Source organism: Dermacentor variabilis, chromosome 1 (assembly GCF_050947875.1).
Source record: "Dermacentor variabilis isolate Ectoservices chromosome 1, ASM5094787v1, whole genome shotgun sequence".
NCBI lineage: Eukaryota > Metazoa > Arthropoda > Arachnida > Ixodida > Ixodidae > Dermacentor > Dermacentor variabilis.
Window position 1 is genome coordinate 96,462,428 of NC_134568.1, and position 16,363 is coordinate 96,478,790.

The 16,363-nt window shown below is 46.6% G+C and overlaps 1 protein-coding gene across 1 annotated transcript in view; it reads right to left on the reverse strand.

Moving 5' to 3' along the window:
• LOC142581270 (putative RNA-binding protein 18) overlaps nucleotides 1-16,363 on the reverse strand; it is a 72,027-nt gene that overhangs the window by 22,747 nt on the left and 32,917 nt on the right. The window contains exon 4 of the mRNA XM_075691199.1: nucleotides 10,471-10,541. Within this exon, the coding sequence (XP_075547314.1) occupies nucleotides 10,471-10,541 (71 nt within the window). The remainder of the gene's footprint in view (nucleotides 1-10,470; nucleotides 10,542-16,363) is intronic.

Sequence of the window (16,363 nt, forward strand, 5' to 3'; positions counted from 1 at the left end):
GCAGCTCTCCTGTCAGGACTACTCCAAGAAGGAGCTCTTTTTCTGGACACACCGCTGCCACTGGCATTCATCATTTGTGTCGCCATTTTTAAATCACTGTTGCCAGGCTTAACTCGCCGTAAAGGCACAAAACGAAATTTTTTCCGGACTTCTACAGCCCTCTAGTGTTGAAAGTTGAAACCAAAGCCCATTACCGACTTGTAACTCATCTTTGGCGGTGGGAGCAGCACAATATGAGGCTGAACGAGTGTGATTCGTCATTGGTGATATTGGCACAATCTCCCATGACTAGTACAGCTCAGGATTGGGGGTTAAAGGGCTAACTGTGGCACCACTGCAAAGCCTGCACGTCGTCTCCTAAATGCATGGCGTGCCAGTGTGTGCCAACACTGAAAAATGCATTATGCAGCAGCCGGGCTCCTCTCTCGCACTTCTTTCTGGACGTGCTGAACCATCTAGTGGCACTGCCGAGAAGTCCCCATGTAGCTTCCAAGATGAGAAGTGTGGCACATCAGTGCATGCGAATGCTGAGAATTGTTCCCTTGCTTGCCACACACCCAGTGGCACATACATAGTGACCCAAGTTGGCGAGAGCTTCATCGAAGAGCGGCGCATACGCAGCGCATTCATGGCACAGCGCGCTAAAGAGTTGGCGTGAGAGACATTCATTGAAAAGCAGCACATACGCAGTGCATTAGTGACGCAGCCTGCTAAATTGTAGGGTTGCTGTCCTTGAGGAATCCTGGGTTCAATTCTGCCCAACATCTGTGAGGATGCGCGACTCTCACGCGTCCCCTGAAATGCTGTTTTCCCCGCATTTACCCGTCTTACGTCTCCTGTGATTTGGCTTCTCCGCTTAGCCTAGTGCCGGCAGCGGTCAGTCTGGTTGCAGCGCATTACGAGAAATGCCACGAGTGTGGCACTGCTAGCGCCACCTAACAGCGGGGTTGGTCGGCCATGACAGGAAGTAAGCTCTTCCTCTTGGGCTCGGCGTCGGCAAGCAGCGCCGACGTTCTGCGTGTGCGCCGACCGTCTCGCGAGGCCTCATTCGAATGCGCCAGCATTCGCGTGACCATACACGCGAATGACCAGGCGTTAGTGTCCAGCATGAGGCGAACATATTCGCTCTCTATCCGGTCGCGATGAGTCGGACTTCCTCGAGTTGTCGTGCACCCATCAGCATGTTTTGTGGATAGCAACTCGGCTAGCAAGCGTAGTGTATGAAAGGTGCAATAAACGCCCCTGTGATTTTTTGAACTACTGCATTGTTTTTCCTTTGCCTCAAGAGCACGGGTGAGATCCACACAAAGGATAAATTTAAAGGATTTTTTTGTCATTGTAGAGCAGCAAATACCTACTGGCACATATTCAGTGCTCCAAAGTTGGCATCGAAGAGTTTTGTTGAAGTGCAGTAGATACCCAGTCTCGTATCTACAGTGACCCATGTCAGTAGGAAATAGCTTAGTTGAAGAGCAGCACATATGTACACGCATACTGAGTAACTCAAGTTGGTCTGACGGTTGGTCTCGAACCCTGCTCCCTCCAAAGCAGCCTGATGCTCTAACCATTCTACAATGGATTACACAGCGACCCAGGTTGGCAGGAAAATGGTTGGATACTAAAATACAAACGTACATAGATAGAGATAGTTATCCCTTGGAAAGTGCATGAACTACCCTAACAATGCTAATGCATTAAAAAGTAAAAAACCTTGCAAAATAATAAGCATGAGCCAAGCCCTGTATTTAACAATTGCGTCACAGCAGTGTGCTGGACTGCACTGCCAAAGTTTGTCTGGATCATGTAAAGATGTGAACGTACCAAGGATCACCTGTGGCTGGCTGAAAGTCACTTTGCAGATATTAGAAGAGACATATGCCTGGTGGACAGTGAAACAAAGATGTTGGTGCATTCAGCCTGTCTGTGTGCTGCCCTAGCTAAAGTAATAGTTTTCATATTTTCATTGTTGCTTAATGTGTTTTTGTGGCATATCTTTAGGAGCTTACAACCATAAAACTACAGGAACAAGTTGGTAGCACAGCAAATGCATTAAGCAAATCAAAAGTTCACGTGCAGCTGGGGACTTCTTTTCCTTTTCTTAACTACTATGAACAGCAGTTATGAGGCCCTGATGACTTAGTGCACTTAACGGCTCCTTCACAATCTTGAAAAGAAACTCCAACACGGTACTCCAGGAAAACTTCGAGTGATAGCTACTCATGAACAATGCAAAGGAGCTCCCTTGAAATCTAAAGCAGCAAGTAGCTTCCATGCAACAGCGAGCTGGCGCTTATTTATGTGTCAGTCAATAAAGTGTTGTCATGTCATCGTGTTGCTGTGATTACTGTGCTGTCATCATCATCACTGCTGTCACTGTGGTGCTGTTAGTCTTACCGCTGTGCCACTGTCATCATCAAGCTGGTGTTTTCTTCATTGTTCTGTCGTCACCGCCATACTGCAGACGCTGTCAGTATCACATCATTGTGCCATTAACTGCGTTTTTAAAGGGGCCCTGCAACACTATCTAACGCAGTACAGAAATGCATATGAAGTTAAACTAGACTATTTCAGAAGTACTTTGCAGCAAAAAGTACTTCAATGCATTCAGGAGAAATGCAGTAATTGGTTATCAAAGATCACCTTTGATCCCCTTCACAATGCTCCCGCTACTTTTTCAATGCCTTGCACTGCGAAGGCTACAGTGAATTGAGGCATGCCCACAACACTCCTACTGAATGTCACCGTGGCGCAGAGCTCAAATTAGATTTCGTATGTTTGCGTAGACGCCAATATTTCCAATTTTGGTGCCTACAATGTGCCAAACACAGCTGTACTCAGCGAGCCACAGTGCGCTCAGCAAGCGGGATCGTCGCGGCACTCCGTGGCGGCACTCCGTGGCGGCCACGGTATCTAGGCTACGTAGCACACTGCAGCTACATGCAACTGTAGTGCGTAAGCGCAGCGTTTGCTTTGTGCATGACAGGGCTGGAGTGAGTGCTTGGTGCCAATGCACTTCAGTTTGACTGTGCTATGTGGCGCAGATCTGTTTTGTCCTGTGCCAGCTTGATCGATGGATGGTAGCCACATCCAAATTGTACATTTTGAAGAGCTGTCAATAGCTCAATAAAGGCGATGTCTGCCAATGCATCTAGCCAGAAGCAGCTGCGAGTGAGCACGCACTGCCAAGTGCACATGCGGTCTGAGGCTAGTTGAGTGTTCAAAACTAACAGAAATTAGCGAGACCCAATGGGGCTGACAGTCTGCAGGTTTGAACTCACCGTGGCATGACCTGCCAATGGTCAACAAGTTAGCTGGGTAGTATAGAAAGTTTGCCGTTCCACAGAGTAACAAAGGTCTCTCCTGTTTTGTGCTTTGTTTTGAATTCTGTGCGTAGCTCTCGCCCTCAAAAAGTGTTTGATATATACGTAGGGCTCTGTGCGCTACCAAATACAGTACAAGTCATGGAATGCGGGTGCCTTTTTGTCCAACAAACCGTGCTGAAGGTGGGCAGACCCGGCGAGCTGGTAGCAAACTCTAGGCGAGTGTATGCTAAATATGCTAAACTACGCTGAGCAGCGCACGGACCCCAATCATGGTCACCGCTATAGTGATGCATGATGAAATGTCACGAGGGCCATGTGCCTGACACGCTGTGCAACGACTTGGTGACGAGTGACAAAATTGGCTGGGTAGTATACAAGTCGCACTATTCTGCAAGTTATGCTGTCACCGGGCTATACATAGCAAGTCTCGCTTGCTTTATGTGTGTGTTCAGGGTTCATTTCTTGTTTCATTTTGGTGTTCAGCTATCACAAAAGGCACCTGCTGTCGCTGAGAGTAGCCTGTTGATCATCTCATCGAGAGTGCGCCCCATTTTAGCTTAGCCATGAAAAATGCAGTCGTCCCTAAAGGTGTATGCGGATCATTTTTTTTTATTAGAAAACTGCCATGTACAAGAATTTACAGGACCTAAAAGAATTTCTGACAGCGAAATGGCCCACCTAATTAAGCGAAAGTTCATATAAAGCAGTTGAAACTGTTTTAGAAGCCGTTGCTGAGAGAACAAGCGAAAGAAAATGGATCGATTGACGTGGCACAGAGAGTCAGTTGTGGCAATAAGATAGGGAACTGTACATAAATAGTGGTGCAACCCCTCACCACGTTGCATGCATTTCACATACTTCGCTGACACTCCATCTACTGTCACGTCGGGGGACTGCGTTCCATTGTCAGACCATTCTTGTTTACAATGGCGGCCCTGTTCAGCTTTTTTTTGGCAGCTTCAAGTCTTTTTTCCACTACCTTCTGTGCATCAGGCTCCATATTTAGCTCATTTCTGAGCTCTTCAACCTGTATGACAAGCTCTTCCTGGAAAGCCTCAATTTTATTCAGGCTAGCCTCGATGTCACAGTGTGTGCCGATTGACTTGATTCCCTCTCCATTCTCATCCGTCTCCTCATCTACCTTGAGGGACCCCCCCCGCACACTGCTCACTTTCCCGGCTTTCTTGCAATGTATTGCATGGCGTTTTCTAATGCAAATACCATAATACTATAATAATGCAGAGTTCATGCCTTCTAGCAAAAACTGATACACACAGGATCTAAACCTTTAAAATGTCTCAAAGCAATTCTCACCAATGTATTAAAAGCAATCAATGCCGCAGATACTTAAGGTATGACACATATTAGTTTGTGTTTAACCACGAGGCCACGCTCTCACCTACCAAAACACATACTGTAAAACCACTAATACCTATTAGTCTTGTCACTTCCAAGCTACTATTTAAAGGCTATAAAGACTTAACGTCCCAGTGGGTTGCACGTGTTGAAGCATGTGGCACGAAAGGACGCTCTGACTATCCTGCAGAAACCAAATGCACACGAAACACATCCATGACACGAAAAAAGAGAGACAAAAAAAAGAAAACTCTCCAATTATTATTTAAAGGCTAAAAAAAACAGCAAATCAAGAACAGAAGCAAGCTCAAAGCATGCACAAAAGCTTATCATTTCGTCGCCGCCACGGAGCCCTAAAAAGCATGTCCATTTGCCACAATATCTCAACCCAACTACCTGTCGGCTGCTGCGTGCATGGGACGGCGCCGACTGCGGTTTTGTTGTTGCTTGTCGTTGCCTCCGTGCACATCAATGATATCAGTGTTTCTATAGGTTTGTTTGTGCTAGTTTCCAGAAAGGAGATGTACGACAGCAAACGGAAGCGCAAAACGATATCAATCGAGCAGAAGGTGGCTATGCTGAAAGCCGTCAAGTCCGGCGTGAAAAATAAAGTGGCTGAAGATTTCGGCATAGCACTGAGCACGCTGCTGACGATTTTGAGCGGCAAAGAAGTTGTCACCAACAGAAAGAAGCTGCAAGCCCTTGCTTTCGAAGCTGTAGAGAAGGCGGTCTTCAAGTGGTTTTTGGACGCAAGTGAGTCGGGCATTGTTGCAGCACAAAGTGAGGCATTTCGCGTGCATCATGGGGCATGATGATTTTGTGGGGAGTGTTGGCTGGCTGCAGCGTTTCAAGGAGTGCCATGACATCATCGGCAGGGCTGTCAGCAAGGAAGTGCAGTATGTTGACTACGAAGCTGCAGTGGCGTGGGTCGAGACCAACGTTGGACAGCTGCTGGAAAAATACAGCGCCAAGGATTTGTTCAACGCGGATGAGACAATCCTCTTCTACCAGATGCTGCCACAAAAAACATTGGCCCTCAAAGGTGAGCACTGCCAGGACGGTAAGCAGAGCAAGGTCCGCGTAACCGTGTTGCTTGTGTCAAAAATGGACGGGTCGGAAAAGGTGCCGGCCCTCGTGGTTGGCAAAAGTGCGTCACTATGATGCTTCAAAGGCAAACGAAGGCTCCAAGTGAGTTATGTGTCCAACCGAAAGGCTTGGATGACGAGAGAAATTTTCGTGCAATGGCTGCGGGAGTGGGATGAGCGGCTGGGCAAGCTGAACCGCAAGATGTGCTTTGTACTGGCTCACTGCAAGGCCCCCCCACACTGCCGCTTAGCTCAAGAACATCGAGCTATGCTTCTTGCCGCCAAGCTGCACTGCAGTTGTACAACCCCTCTATCAAGGAGTTATCATGAACATTAAGTTGGGCTACCGCAAGTGTGTGATCGACCGGATTCTGCTCAATATGAGCATGAAGCAAGAGTCCACGATCGACTTGCACATGGCGATCGAGATGCTACAGGGTGCTTGGATGGCTGTACTGGCAAGCACGATCGCCAGTTGTTTCCGGCATGCCTCATTTGGCGTCAGCAGCAGCGGTCACAGTGAAGATGTCGGTGCTGCCGCCAATGAGGGTTGTAAGATTTGGCAGTCGTAGCTGTAGAGAGGACCTTGATTCTTCGTTGGGATGTAGGCGAGCAGGATTTATTTACAGTATTTACATTTTAAACATGCGATACATTTACACAGTCTAGTGTGGCTCCCAAATGGAGCCTGCAAGACGAAGCATACAACAAATGAGCACACAGCTCACGAGTACATTCACGAGCACGCAGCTCACGAGCACAGAGCACACCGACGAGCACACACTAGCAGCCGACAACAGTCGTTTTTAAACACTTCGTGTTCCCTAGATCCCTAGGTGAGGCAAAACGTTCGACGTTATCTTAAAGAAGCTGCCTCTCTGCGGGACCGTTTACACACACACATACGCACTTTCACTGCACTCGGAGCTGACCTTCGCAACGCGGCTGTCGTGTTGTCCATTGTCCTGTGTCCCCGTAGCCAGATGGTCATGCCCGACCCCAGCCGGCACCTCTAAATTCCAGAGCGGACCTCGCACAGTGGCCTCCGCCGCTGCCCATTGTCTGGAGTCTTCAAAAGCCCGTGAAAAGGCACAGCAAGGCATCTCCTTCCAGGAAATCCCCCTGCTTCAGTCGAACCATGAAGGCGTTGGCGATTTCATTAACAATAGCTGATCGCGTTTAGTCATGTGGCACCGAAGGGTTGTTGACGCAGCACCTCGCGGCCCCTACGAAACGAGTCACCGCGGCAGGTGTTGAAGGCTTCTATGGTATCTTTGGGGAAGCTTGCCACGCTCGCAGCTGCAGCTGGCTGCGAAAACTTGTATGTTGCCACCTCGGCAGGCCATTCCCAACAGGGTGCTGCGGGTGACCAAGCCCTCAAGCGTCATCATGGGACGCTCTCCTTGATGCCGGCATTGTGCGCGACTGTGACAGCTTCTGCACGTATGTCAGTGCCGATGCTTACGCGGTGACGACGGAAGAGCTAACAGAGGCGGACATCGTGCGCGTGGTGACGGGTGTGCCTATAATGACGACAGTGACGAATGTGTCGACGACAGCCTGGAAGCCTGATATTGGCAAACCCGATGTACTGACGCCTGCACAAGCACTGGATGTGGCAGACTTGCTGCGCTGCTTCTTTAGCGCTCACGATGACGACAAGGATGGGCTCGAACTAGTGCCTGCTGCTGAAAAAGCCATAATTCACCTGAAGATGCGGCAAAAATCTATCAAGGACTTTTTTTCTGCGAAGTGAGCCGCCAGCTGGTGTGTTGTTGATCGATCAGTGATGAGCCGTTTGCGTGAATAAAGTAGCAATCCGTCGCTGTCTTTTTTTCACTTGTTTTTCTACGTGTGACGGCAGTATTCTTTTTCGCGTGGCGGGCTGCTGTGGGATTTGGTGGTGAGTACATCCTCTCTTGCTTGCTAATTGTGGATAGAAATGGCTAGTGGCTATAACGAACTAATGGTTATAACGAAGTAATGACGACCCCGTCCTTCAACTTCATTATAACAAGGTTTTATTGTAATTTATTGTTATTGGGTCATAGTTGTGAGTTGGTGCACATGCTTAAACTAATGGATGCATATTGCAGCAGTCTGTTGTTGTAGCTTGGCATCGTGAGACTTGGGCAGCACACCCAGGATAGCGAGAGCGCACCGAAACAGCGTCTGCGACTTCTCGTGCGCAGTACATGCATTTGGCCCAGCACTTTGCTTCCTTGGCGACTGAAGGCATGCTACAAAGCATCCCAGCACGAAATTCTCCAAAATTCTGAGACGAGCAGATATGCCGTGGTACCATGCATTCACCAGCAGGGCATCACATTTTGTACTACCCGAAACCTATTAATGTTGCTTGGTAGGTTCTGTTGACCGGCATTGTCGTGGCACCACCTGGGCAGCCGTCAGGCCCATGGCTACGCCACTGATAAGCAGCATGGCCACAGTTTAATTCCCAAGGGGGTGGCCACGGCCGAGCCTGAGGAGACTATTGTCAGCTTCTTCCAGTAGTACCTAATTCTTATTGAATTTCGAAAACAGATTTTCGCTTACTTCAGCCTGTTTATTAAACTGCGTCAATAGATATACACAGTAAGTTGAAAAAAGCGGAATGATCTAAATACCCTTCTTGATTGATGTCAGCTATCAGCCAGTAGCACCCGTCCATGGGAATCGTGCATATGATGACATATGAGAGACGCTGGCAGCTTTGAAGTTGATGAGGAGAAGGCCATGTTTTAAAAGAGTGTTTGAGAAAAATTTGACTTCGTGCTCTGCTTGTGAGCTTTATGTGCTGTGCACGACTGCAAAATTTAGTTGAGGTGTTCACAGCAGCATATGCTATCCACGGATTGCATTTTTTTCAACACGCGCGAGAGGTGTTTCAGGACCACTTTAAAGCCTTTTTTATGTGCTGTGCCTGAACAAAAGTGTGATGAATTAGTTAATGAACACAGTAAACCCATTTCCTATCTCATAATTGCTGTTTGCAGCAAAAGGAACTAGAGGGACAATGCAATATCAGGCATGTGTTGAATGACTATTTTTATCCGTATCTGTCAATGCTATTTGATTGTTGTGGCTACAGCAATGCCAACTCGTAGGTTAAAAACTCCATGAATTACTGGAGGAACGATTTCACTGGTAGGAATTCCACACTTTATCAGGAACAATATTCGTGCAAAACAAGTTACACCAATGCAACAAGTGAAGGAAAGCTGAATACCACATTTTAAAAAAGGTATAAAAATGTAAAAAAGTCAAAGGTTAAGCTACTCATTATGGCTGAAAGTGAATACTATAGACTTTAGTACAAGAATGATTTGGTTTCATAGTATCTATATGTTTCCAACAGGTGTTATGAGAAGTGTGATCAGGATGGATACAGTCGAACCCGGCTATATCGAACTCGCAAAAAAACGCCTATCAGTTCGATATAGAGCATAATTCGATATAAGCCTGCTAAATAATTGGATGTCATAAAAGCACATACCATTTATAAAATCACTTTATTGATTAAGCTAGCTTAGTTTCGCACGAAATAGTCCTGCATTTTCTTCTGCTTTGGCAATTTCACTGCCTGCGACGCACGCACTTTTCCACATTAAGGAGTCGGAGCAGCTGAGGCCGCAACTTTCCGCATTCGCGCAGAAGCACCGGACTAGTGCGAGCGCACCAATCACTTCGGAGGATGTGGGCCAAGGACCGTCGTTGCTTTCCTCATTGTGCCCACTTTCACTTGTGCTCGGTACGATGTTGGCAATATAGTCTTCGTTTTTGGGCTCTCCCGTGGTCGCGACACATCATTTGCGCTCACAAACTCATCCACCGTTGATTCGTCAACAGCTTCCGAAAATTCTGACAGTTCGCTTTAAACTTCGGCAACACTGGCAACGGCTTCGTCGCATTCATCAGAATTTACGGTCATCACCGAGCACGCGGAAGTCGGCACGGCTGAAGCAATTTCAGATTAACCACTCGTACGCGGCCGTGCGTACGGGTCGGGCGCCACGGGTACCGGGTCGCGAGTTTGGACGCTTTAGCCCTAATCTCCCCCTTATTCTTCAAGATCGCGCCGAGAGTGCTCCTTGGAATGTTGTGCTCTGCGGGGACATCCGACTTCTCACCGCGTTCGACACGATTTATGATTGCGAGCATCACGACGAAAGGCAAATTCTTCCGCTTCATCACGGCAACACTGCGAGAGAAGGCCTACAAGGCGCACAGAAAAACGGCGAGACAAGTCGCACTTTCGCCATCTTGCATGACGAGGGCACAAGAGCATCTGATTGGCTGTCTGAGCAAGCGCTGTGGGCGGGCCAGGATCATTTTTTGCAAGGGGGGTGCCGACGGCTCGTCCGAGGCAGCGCAGTCGGGCGCGGTCACAGTAGGGAGAGCGGTTGGATGGAGCCGCGCCGCCGGGTTTTCTCCGCAACCGCGAGGGAAAGCCAACTTCCGGGGGCACTTTCTGCCGCTTGACGTTCGATATATCGGGTGTCGCTATTTTTGTTCGATGTAAGCGTAATTTTTGCGATATATACTCATTGTAACTATATCGTGTCCAGAAATTGTTCGATATATAGAATAATTCGATGTAAACGGGTTCGATATAGTCGGGTTCGACTGTAATAAATAAACCTCAGGTTGAATAATAAATAAACCCAAGGAAATGCAGAATGGAAACTACAGCAACATAAACTTACTTGGGAACTGGCTTCTGCTCTTTCTTTGCAACTCCAAGACTTAAGCCTTGCCTTCTTGTTGCTAGGTCAACCTGATGAACATATGATAAAAAGAAGATGCAAGTCAGATGCAAGCAATAAATGCTAATAAACATTTCACACATAGTAGAGTCTTCAATAACAATGACGGTACTACAAATAGCTGTTCTGCTTTACATAAGCATGTCGTCACAACACTATGTCACCCCACTTCAAATGTATGGTTATAACAGCAACCAATCAAGCTAAATTAGAAGGACAGCACGTAAAAATAAAATGTTTATTAATCTTTGGATAACAAGAAGTTGCATCTCAAGGTATTTTATGTTGAATTTCAATGGTAGATCGCGAGCGCTCGGCCGGATCACGAACAGAGCACGTCGCTCTGACTGAGATCGCTCTCATGTGCACACACCATATCTGCGAAGGGAATGCGTGTGCTCTCGCAGGGGCACTTAGTACAGGAAAATCAAGTGAGAGGGCGCTAGAATAGAGAGAGGCACAAGCGCTTGGAAGCGCAACCCACCACCCCACTTCACTGTCCGTGTCAGAAAAATCATCACTCGACTTGGAAATTGTACTGTCCGAGTCGGAGCTGTCTAGGAGCGCGAACAAAATCGCACGGCACGAAGCGGCGTCCACGTTTCCCATGTCATCCATAGCTGCCCGCGACCGGAAACAGGCGACCGTGACAGGAAGCAGAGGCGGGTGAAGGAAATACGTCACGAGGAGTTCCGGTCAAATCTGCCGATTTCAACGGAGCAAATATTTTTGCTCCACGGAGCAATCTGGGATCAGCGGCTGGTCCCAATCTGCGATTGGAACACACAGCTCACGCTGCCATTCTGCCATTGGAATAGGATTGCTCCATACAGAGCAGAAAAACTTGATCTGGATCTGCCATTGGAATTCAACATTAGTTTGGTTTTAGTCCCTTTGTAATCATGGGCTGGTTCTGCTGCGCAAACTGGTGCATTGCCATAACAAGGTGACACCCACCTCAGCTTTATCCCAAATTTCCCAGTGCCTTTGTGAAACTATCAAAATAGCAATTAGAATTTCAGTGGAGCAGTTACAGCATTGTGTGTTCCTCGCACGACTTTAGAAACAACTTATACAGTTAAACCTCGATATAACGAAGTCGGTAAAATCGGCAATATGCTTTGTTATATCGAAATTTCTTTGTATTGAAAATCGACCTTTTATGGAACTAAATACAGTGGCCGATCAAATTTTCTTACGAACAAAAGGGCCGCAGAATTTTTCGAATTATTGCGCAATCGAAAAAAAGAAACTGTGAATGATAAAACAATTAATTTTAATAAATTTGGGAGTCGGCGATGATCGAAAGATAGGGTTTCATGCTACAGTGGTCAACGATATCTGCTCGGCAGTACGAATTAAGCGAAGCCAGCCAGGCTTTCACGTGCACTCTGTCTCTGCGGCTGATAAGCGTTGCCCGCACTGGGACGACGCTATCAAGAAAAGCGCCGGCAGCGGGGAATGAATGCTTCGTCTGCTTCTCGCTCCAGCGGGTCATCGAAACTCGAGATTACGCAACCTTCAATACTAAATACGCGATAAGACGGCTTATATGGTGCCTGGCTGTCTCGGCATGCACACTCTTTGCACACGCGGCAGATTACCTCTAAAGCAGGGTGCGCGGCTGTGTATGCGCTCAGCTGCGCTTACAGCCATGCACGAGACGCGCGCCAGAAATCAAGATGCGCGCCAACCTACCCCCTACCACGGCCGGTACAGCGTGTCGAAACCGGCCGTGATATCATCATGCAAGTAACTACAGTAAAGCCTATATGCACATCATCAATATATACAGATTAAAACATGGTGTGTGGAATGATTGCATGAAGTGAATTCATTTGGGTGAATGTTCTAGACAAACTGTTGCCCACTCTTACATGAGATGTGCGATCAGAGAGTTAGCTTCCGATTGTGCTCAGCATGTTGCCACGAACACCCATTGTGGAAAAGTCCCGGCAAATACCGAAATGCCATGTCGTACCATAAGCCTTCTCCAGGTCGAGAAACAATGAAAGAAGGAAGTGTTTATGTATAAAGGCATCCCTGATGTTGGCCTTAATGTGAACGAGGTGGTCTGTCGTTGACCTACCTTCTCAGAAACAACACTGGAAGGGGTCTAGTATTTTATTTTCTAAGAAACAGATTATGGCGCCGGTGTATCCTTTTTTTCGAATAGTTTGCACAGACAGCTTATTAGAGCTATTGCTCTGTAACTGCTGGCTGGAGACGGGTCCTTCCATTGTTTAAGTATGGGTATAACAATAGCTTCTTTCCAAGCAGATGGAATGTATCCAGCTGCCCACATAGCATTGAAAAGAGACAGAAGTGTTTTTAAGAGTTTCTGAGTGTATGAGCTTGATCATTTCATAAATGATGCAATCACTACCTGGCTCCGAGTCTTTGCAACTATTGGGTGTTGCCTGAAGTTCAGCTAAGCTGAACAGGCTTCTATGCTTCCACATTTGCGTTCAAGGTGCTGTCACTCTGCATTTTCTTTGAACCGCTGAAAAGTGTGCGTGTAGTGCGATGCAGTCGAGATTTGTTCAAAGTGCTCACCTAGAAGATCTGCCCAATTTTCTAGGGAGTCTCCTTTGGTACTTATTAGGGGTAGAGGATGAAACAGTCGGCCTTTTAATTTCTTTACCCGGTTCCAGACATTTCTCTCATCAGTGTATGAAAATAATACTGGATATATACTTCTCCAAAATATCTCTCTTAGCTCATCGACGCGCTCTTCTGCCCTGCGACTTTGCTTGTTTAAAATTAATGAGATTTTCAGCAGTTGGGCAGTCATGTAGCAGATCCCAAGCTTTTTGTTTTTTCCTTGCCTTTTGACATTCGTCATTCCACCAGGCGATGCGGCATTTATTAGACAGTCGATTTGTTTGTTGGATGCATTTTGTGGCAGTGTATGTTATAAAACCTGTCAAGTAAGCCATGGCATTGTCTATATTAAGACCAGCAATGTCCTCCCTGTCTAAACATGTAGGTGCTCAGAATAATTCCCAGATGGACGGAATAATTCTCCTCGATGGAAGTGAACCTTCCATCGAGGAAGACATGGGGAGAATTCATCCTGTGTTGAGACTTGTGTGTGAGTGGTCCCTTCTGTAAGGGTTCTTAATAACATTCCACTCGAGGTACGGCAGGAGAGTGCTGGATGATGATGATGATGTATAGGGTTTTGTGGCGCAAGGGCCAGTCATGGCCAAAGAGCGCCAAGCAATGGTGTTATGTACTCTGCGAGAAAAATAACAACAAAGGGTATGGTGGCTGTCTATGACGAGATAGTGTGGCTGTATAGAGGCATAAGACAAGAAGCAGGATATGAACATGTTAACATAATGACAATGGCTTGTAAGGTGTGCTGTTAACCTAAAAGTTATACCATGAAGGTGTGAGGTACTAAAAACGTATATATGTCAGTAGCACTACTGCCTCAACGAGGTCCTTAAGTGAAAGGGCCCGGAGGCAAGTGCTGTACAAAGCGCTGCTTTCGCAGCAGGAGCCTCAGATTAGAGGCCGTGCTACGAAACATGTGGGCCTAGTATTTGTAATGCGTCAACATCCCGTAAAAAGTTAAAAACGGTTTTTGGGTTAAAAAGTGGGTCAGCACCAAGGAACATACATGGGTGTAAAGGGATCTGCTGTCGGTACGCTACAGGGAAGTGCTTTTTCTTTTGAGATTCCGCTTCGCAACACTCCAACAGGACATGGAGGACGGTCAGTGTCTAACCACATTTACAACAGGTTGGAACTTCGCTACCGGTCAATAGATAAGAGTGTGTGCCATAGGTGTGGCCTATCCTAAGGCGGCAGAAAATGACTTCAGTTCGCCGTGTTTTTGTTATTGGTGCATAATTTCCTAAGTGTGGCTTAATTAAATGGAGTTTATTGGAACTTTCAGCATCCGACATCTGTTGCCAATGCCTGCTAAGTTTTTTGCGCAAAAATAGCTTTAGGTCTGAAGGTGCAATACCTATGGAAGACTTGCCAGCTTTTTTTGTAATGCATTTGGCAATTTCATCAGCAAGCGTATTGCCCTCGATGCCCCTGTGCACCCAACATACTATGACGTGTTTATTACACGAATATAATTTGCACAGGAATGAATATAGATTGGCGAGTATGGAATTCTTGAGGTTCTTGAGTGACATCAGAGATTTTACGACAGATAGAGAGTCTGTATATACAATGGCTTTCTGTAGCTTTGTTTTCTTGATTTGTTGAAAAGCAGAGAGTATTGCTTAAGCCTCTGCGGTGAAGATGCTCATTTCCGGATGCATAACGTTGGATTCGGAGAAGGATGGGCCAACAGCTGCGTAGGAAACGCCAGCATGCGACTTCGAAGCGTCAGTGTAAAATTGCGTGTACGGGTACTTGTGCTTGAGTTCTAAGAAGTGCATTCTTATCTGTGCCTCTGGAGCATGTTTTGTAACCTCCACGAAGGATGTGTTGCATTCTATGTGCTGCCACTGCCACGGCGGCAGTGGCTTTGCTGGGACCATAAGGCTTTGCTCAAGAGTGGGAACTTCTATTTCCTCAGAAAGCTTTCTAACGCGCAGAGAAAGTGGTTCTCTAGCTGCAGGTCGATTATCAAACAGATTTGCAGATGCGAGGTCGTTTATGGTTTCGCAACACGGATGGTCGCGGTTCGCGTTAACTTTCAGAAAGTAAACTGCAGTACGACCTCTGAAGATGAAGGGACCACTCGGTGGCTTCAACGTAGTGACTCTCTACAGGACTCGTCCTGAAGGCACCGGTAGCCAGGCGGATATCTAAGTGATGAATAGGGTCAAGAATCTTTAAGGCGCTTGGAGTGGCAGACTGGTAAACCACGGCCCCGTAGTCTAGGCATGTACGTATAAGGCTTTTGTAGACATTCATCAAGCATTTTCTGTCACTGCCCCATGTTGCATGCGACAAGATTTTCAGAATGTTCATTGTTTTTAGGCATTTGTGCTTAAGATATCTTAGGTGCGGAATGAAAGTTAATTTTTTATCCAGAATAATGCCCAGAAATTTGTGTTCTGTGTTTACAGGTATGCGCTGTCCATTTAAGTCTATAGTATTGGGATCTGCGGTCAGTCCTCTCTTTCATGTGAATAACACACATGAGCTTTTATTTGGATTGATTTTAAAGCCATTTTTTCTGGCCCATTTAGACACTTTGTTCAGTCCAATTTGGATGTGTCGTTCACAGATTGCGAGGTTACATGACTTGAAACCGATCTGTATATCATCTACATATAGGGAGTAGAACATGCCGTGCGGTATTGCTGAACGCAAGGAGTTCATTTTTATGATGAAAAGCATACAGCTGAGTACGCCTCCCTGCGGCACCCCAGTTTCCTGTGTATATGGTCTGGACAGAGCATTCCCAACTCTAACGCGGAACGTGAGATTTGATAAGTAGCTTTCAATTATGTTAAGCATGTTCCCGCGGATACCAATTTCTGAAAGATCTCGTAATATTCCAAACCGCCACGTTGTATCATACGCTTTTTCCATGTCGAGGAAGAGAGACAGAAAAAACTGTTTGTGTATAAAAGCGTTGCGGATATTTGCTTCTATGCGAACAAGAATGTCTGTTGTAGAACGGCCTTCTCTAAAGCCGCACTGATAAGGATCAAGCAGTTTGTTTTCTTCAAGGAAATGTAAGAGCCTGCGGTTTATCATTTTTTCATAAAGTTTGCAAAGACAACTTGTTAAAGCAATGGGACGGTAACTTTCCATGGAGGATGCATCTTTACCTTGTTTTAGAATGGGTACTACAATGGCTTCTCTCCACGCCAGTGGAATGAACCCAGTTGCCCAAATAGTGTTAAAGAGG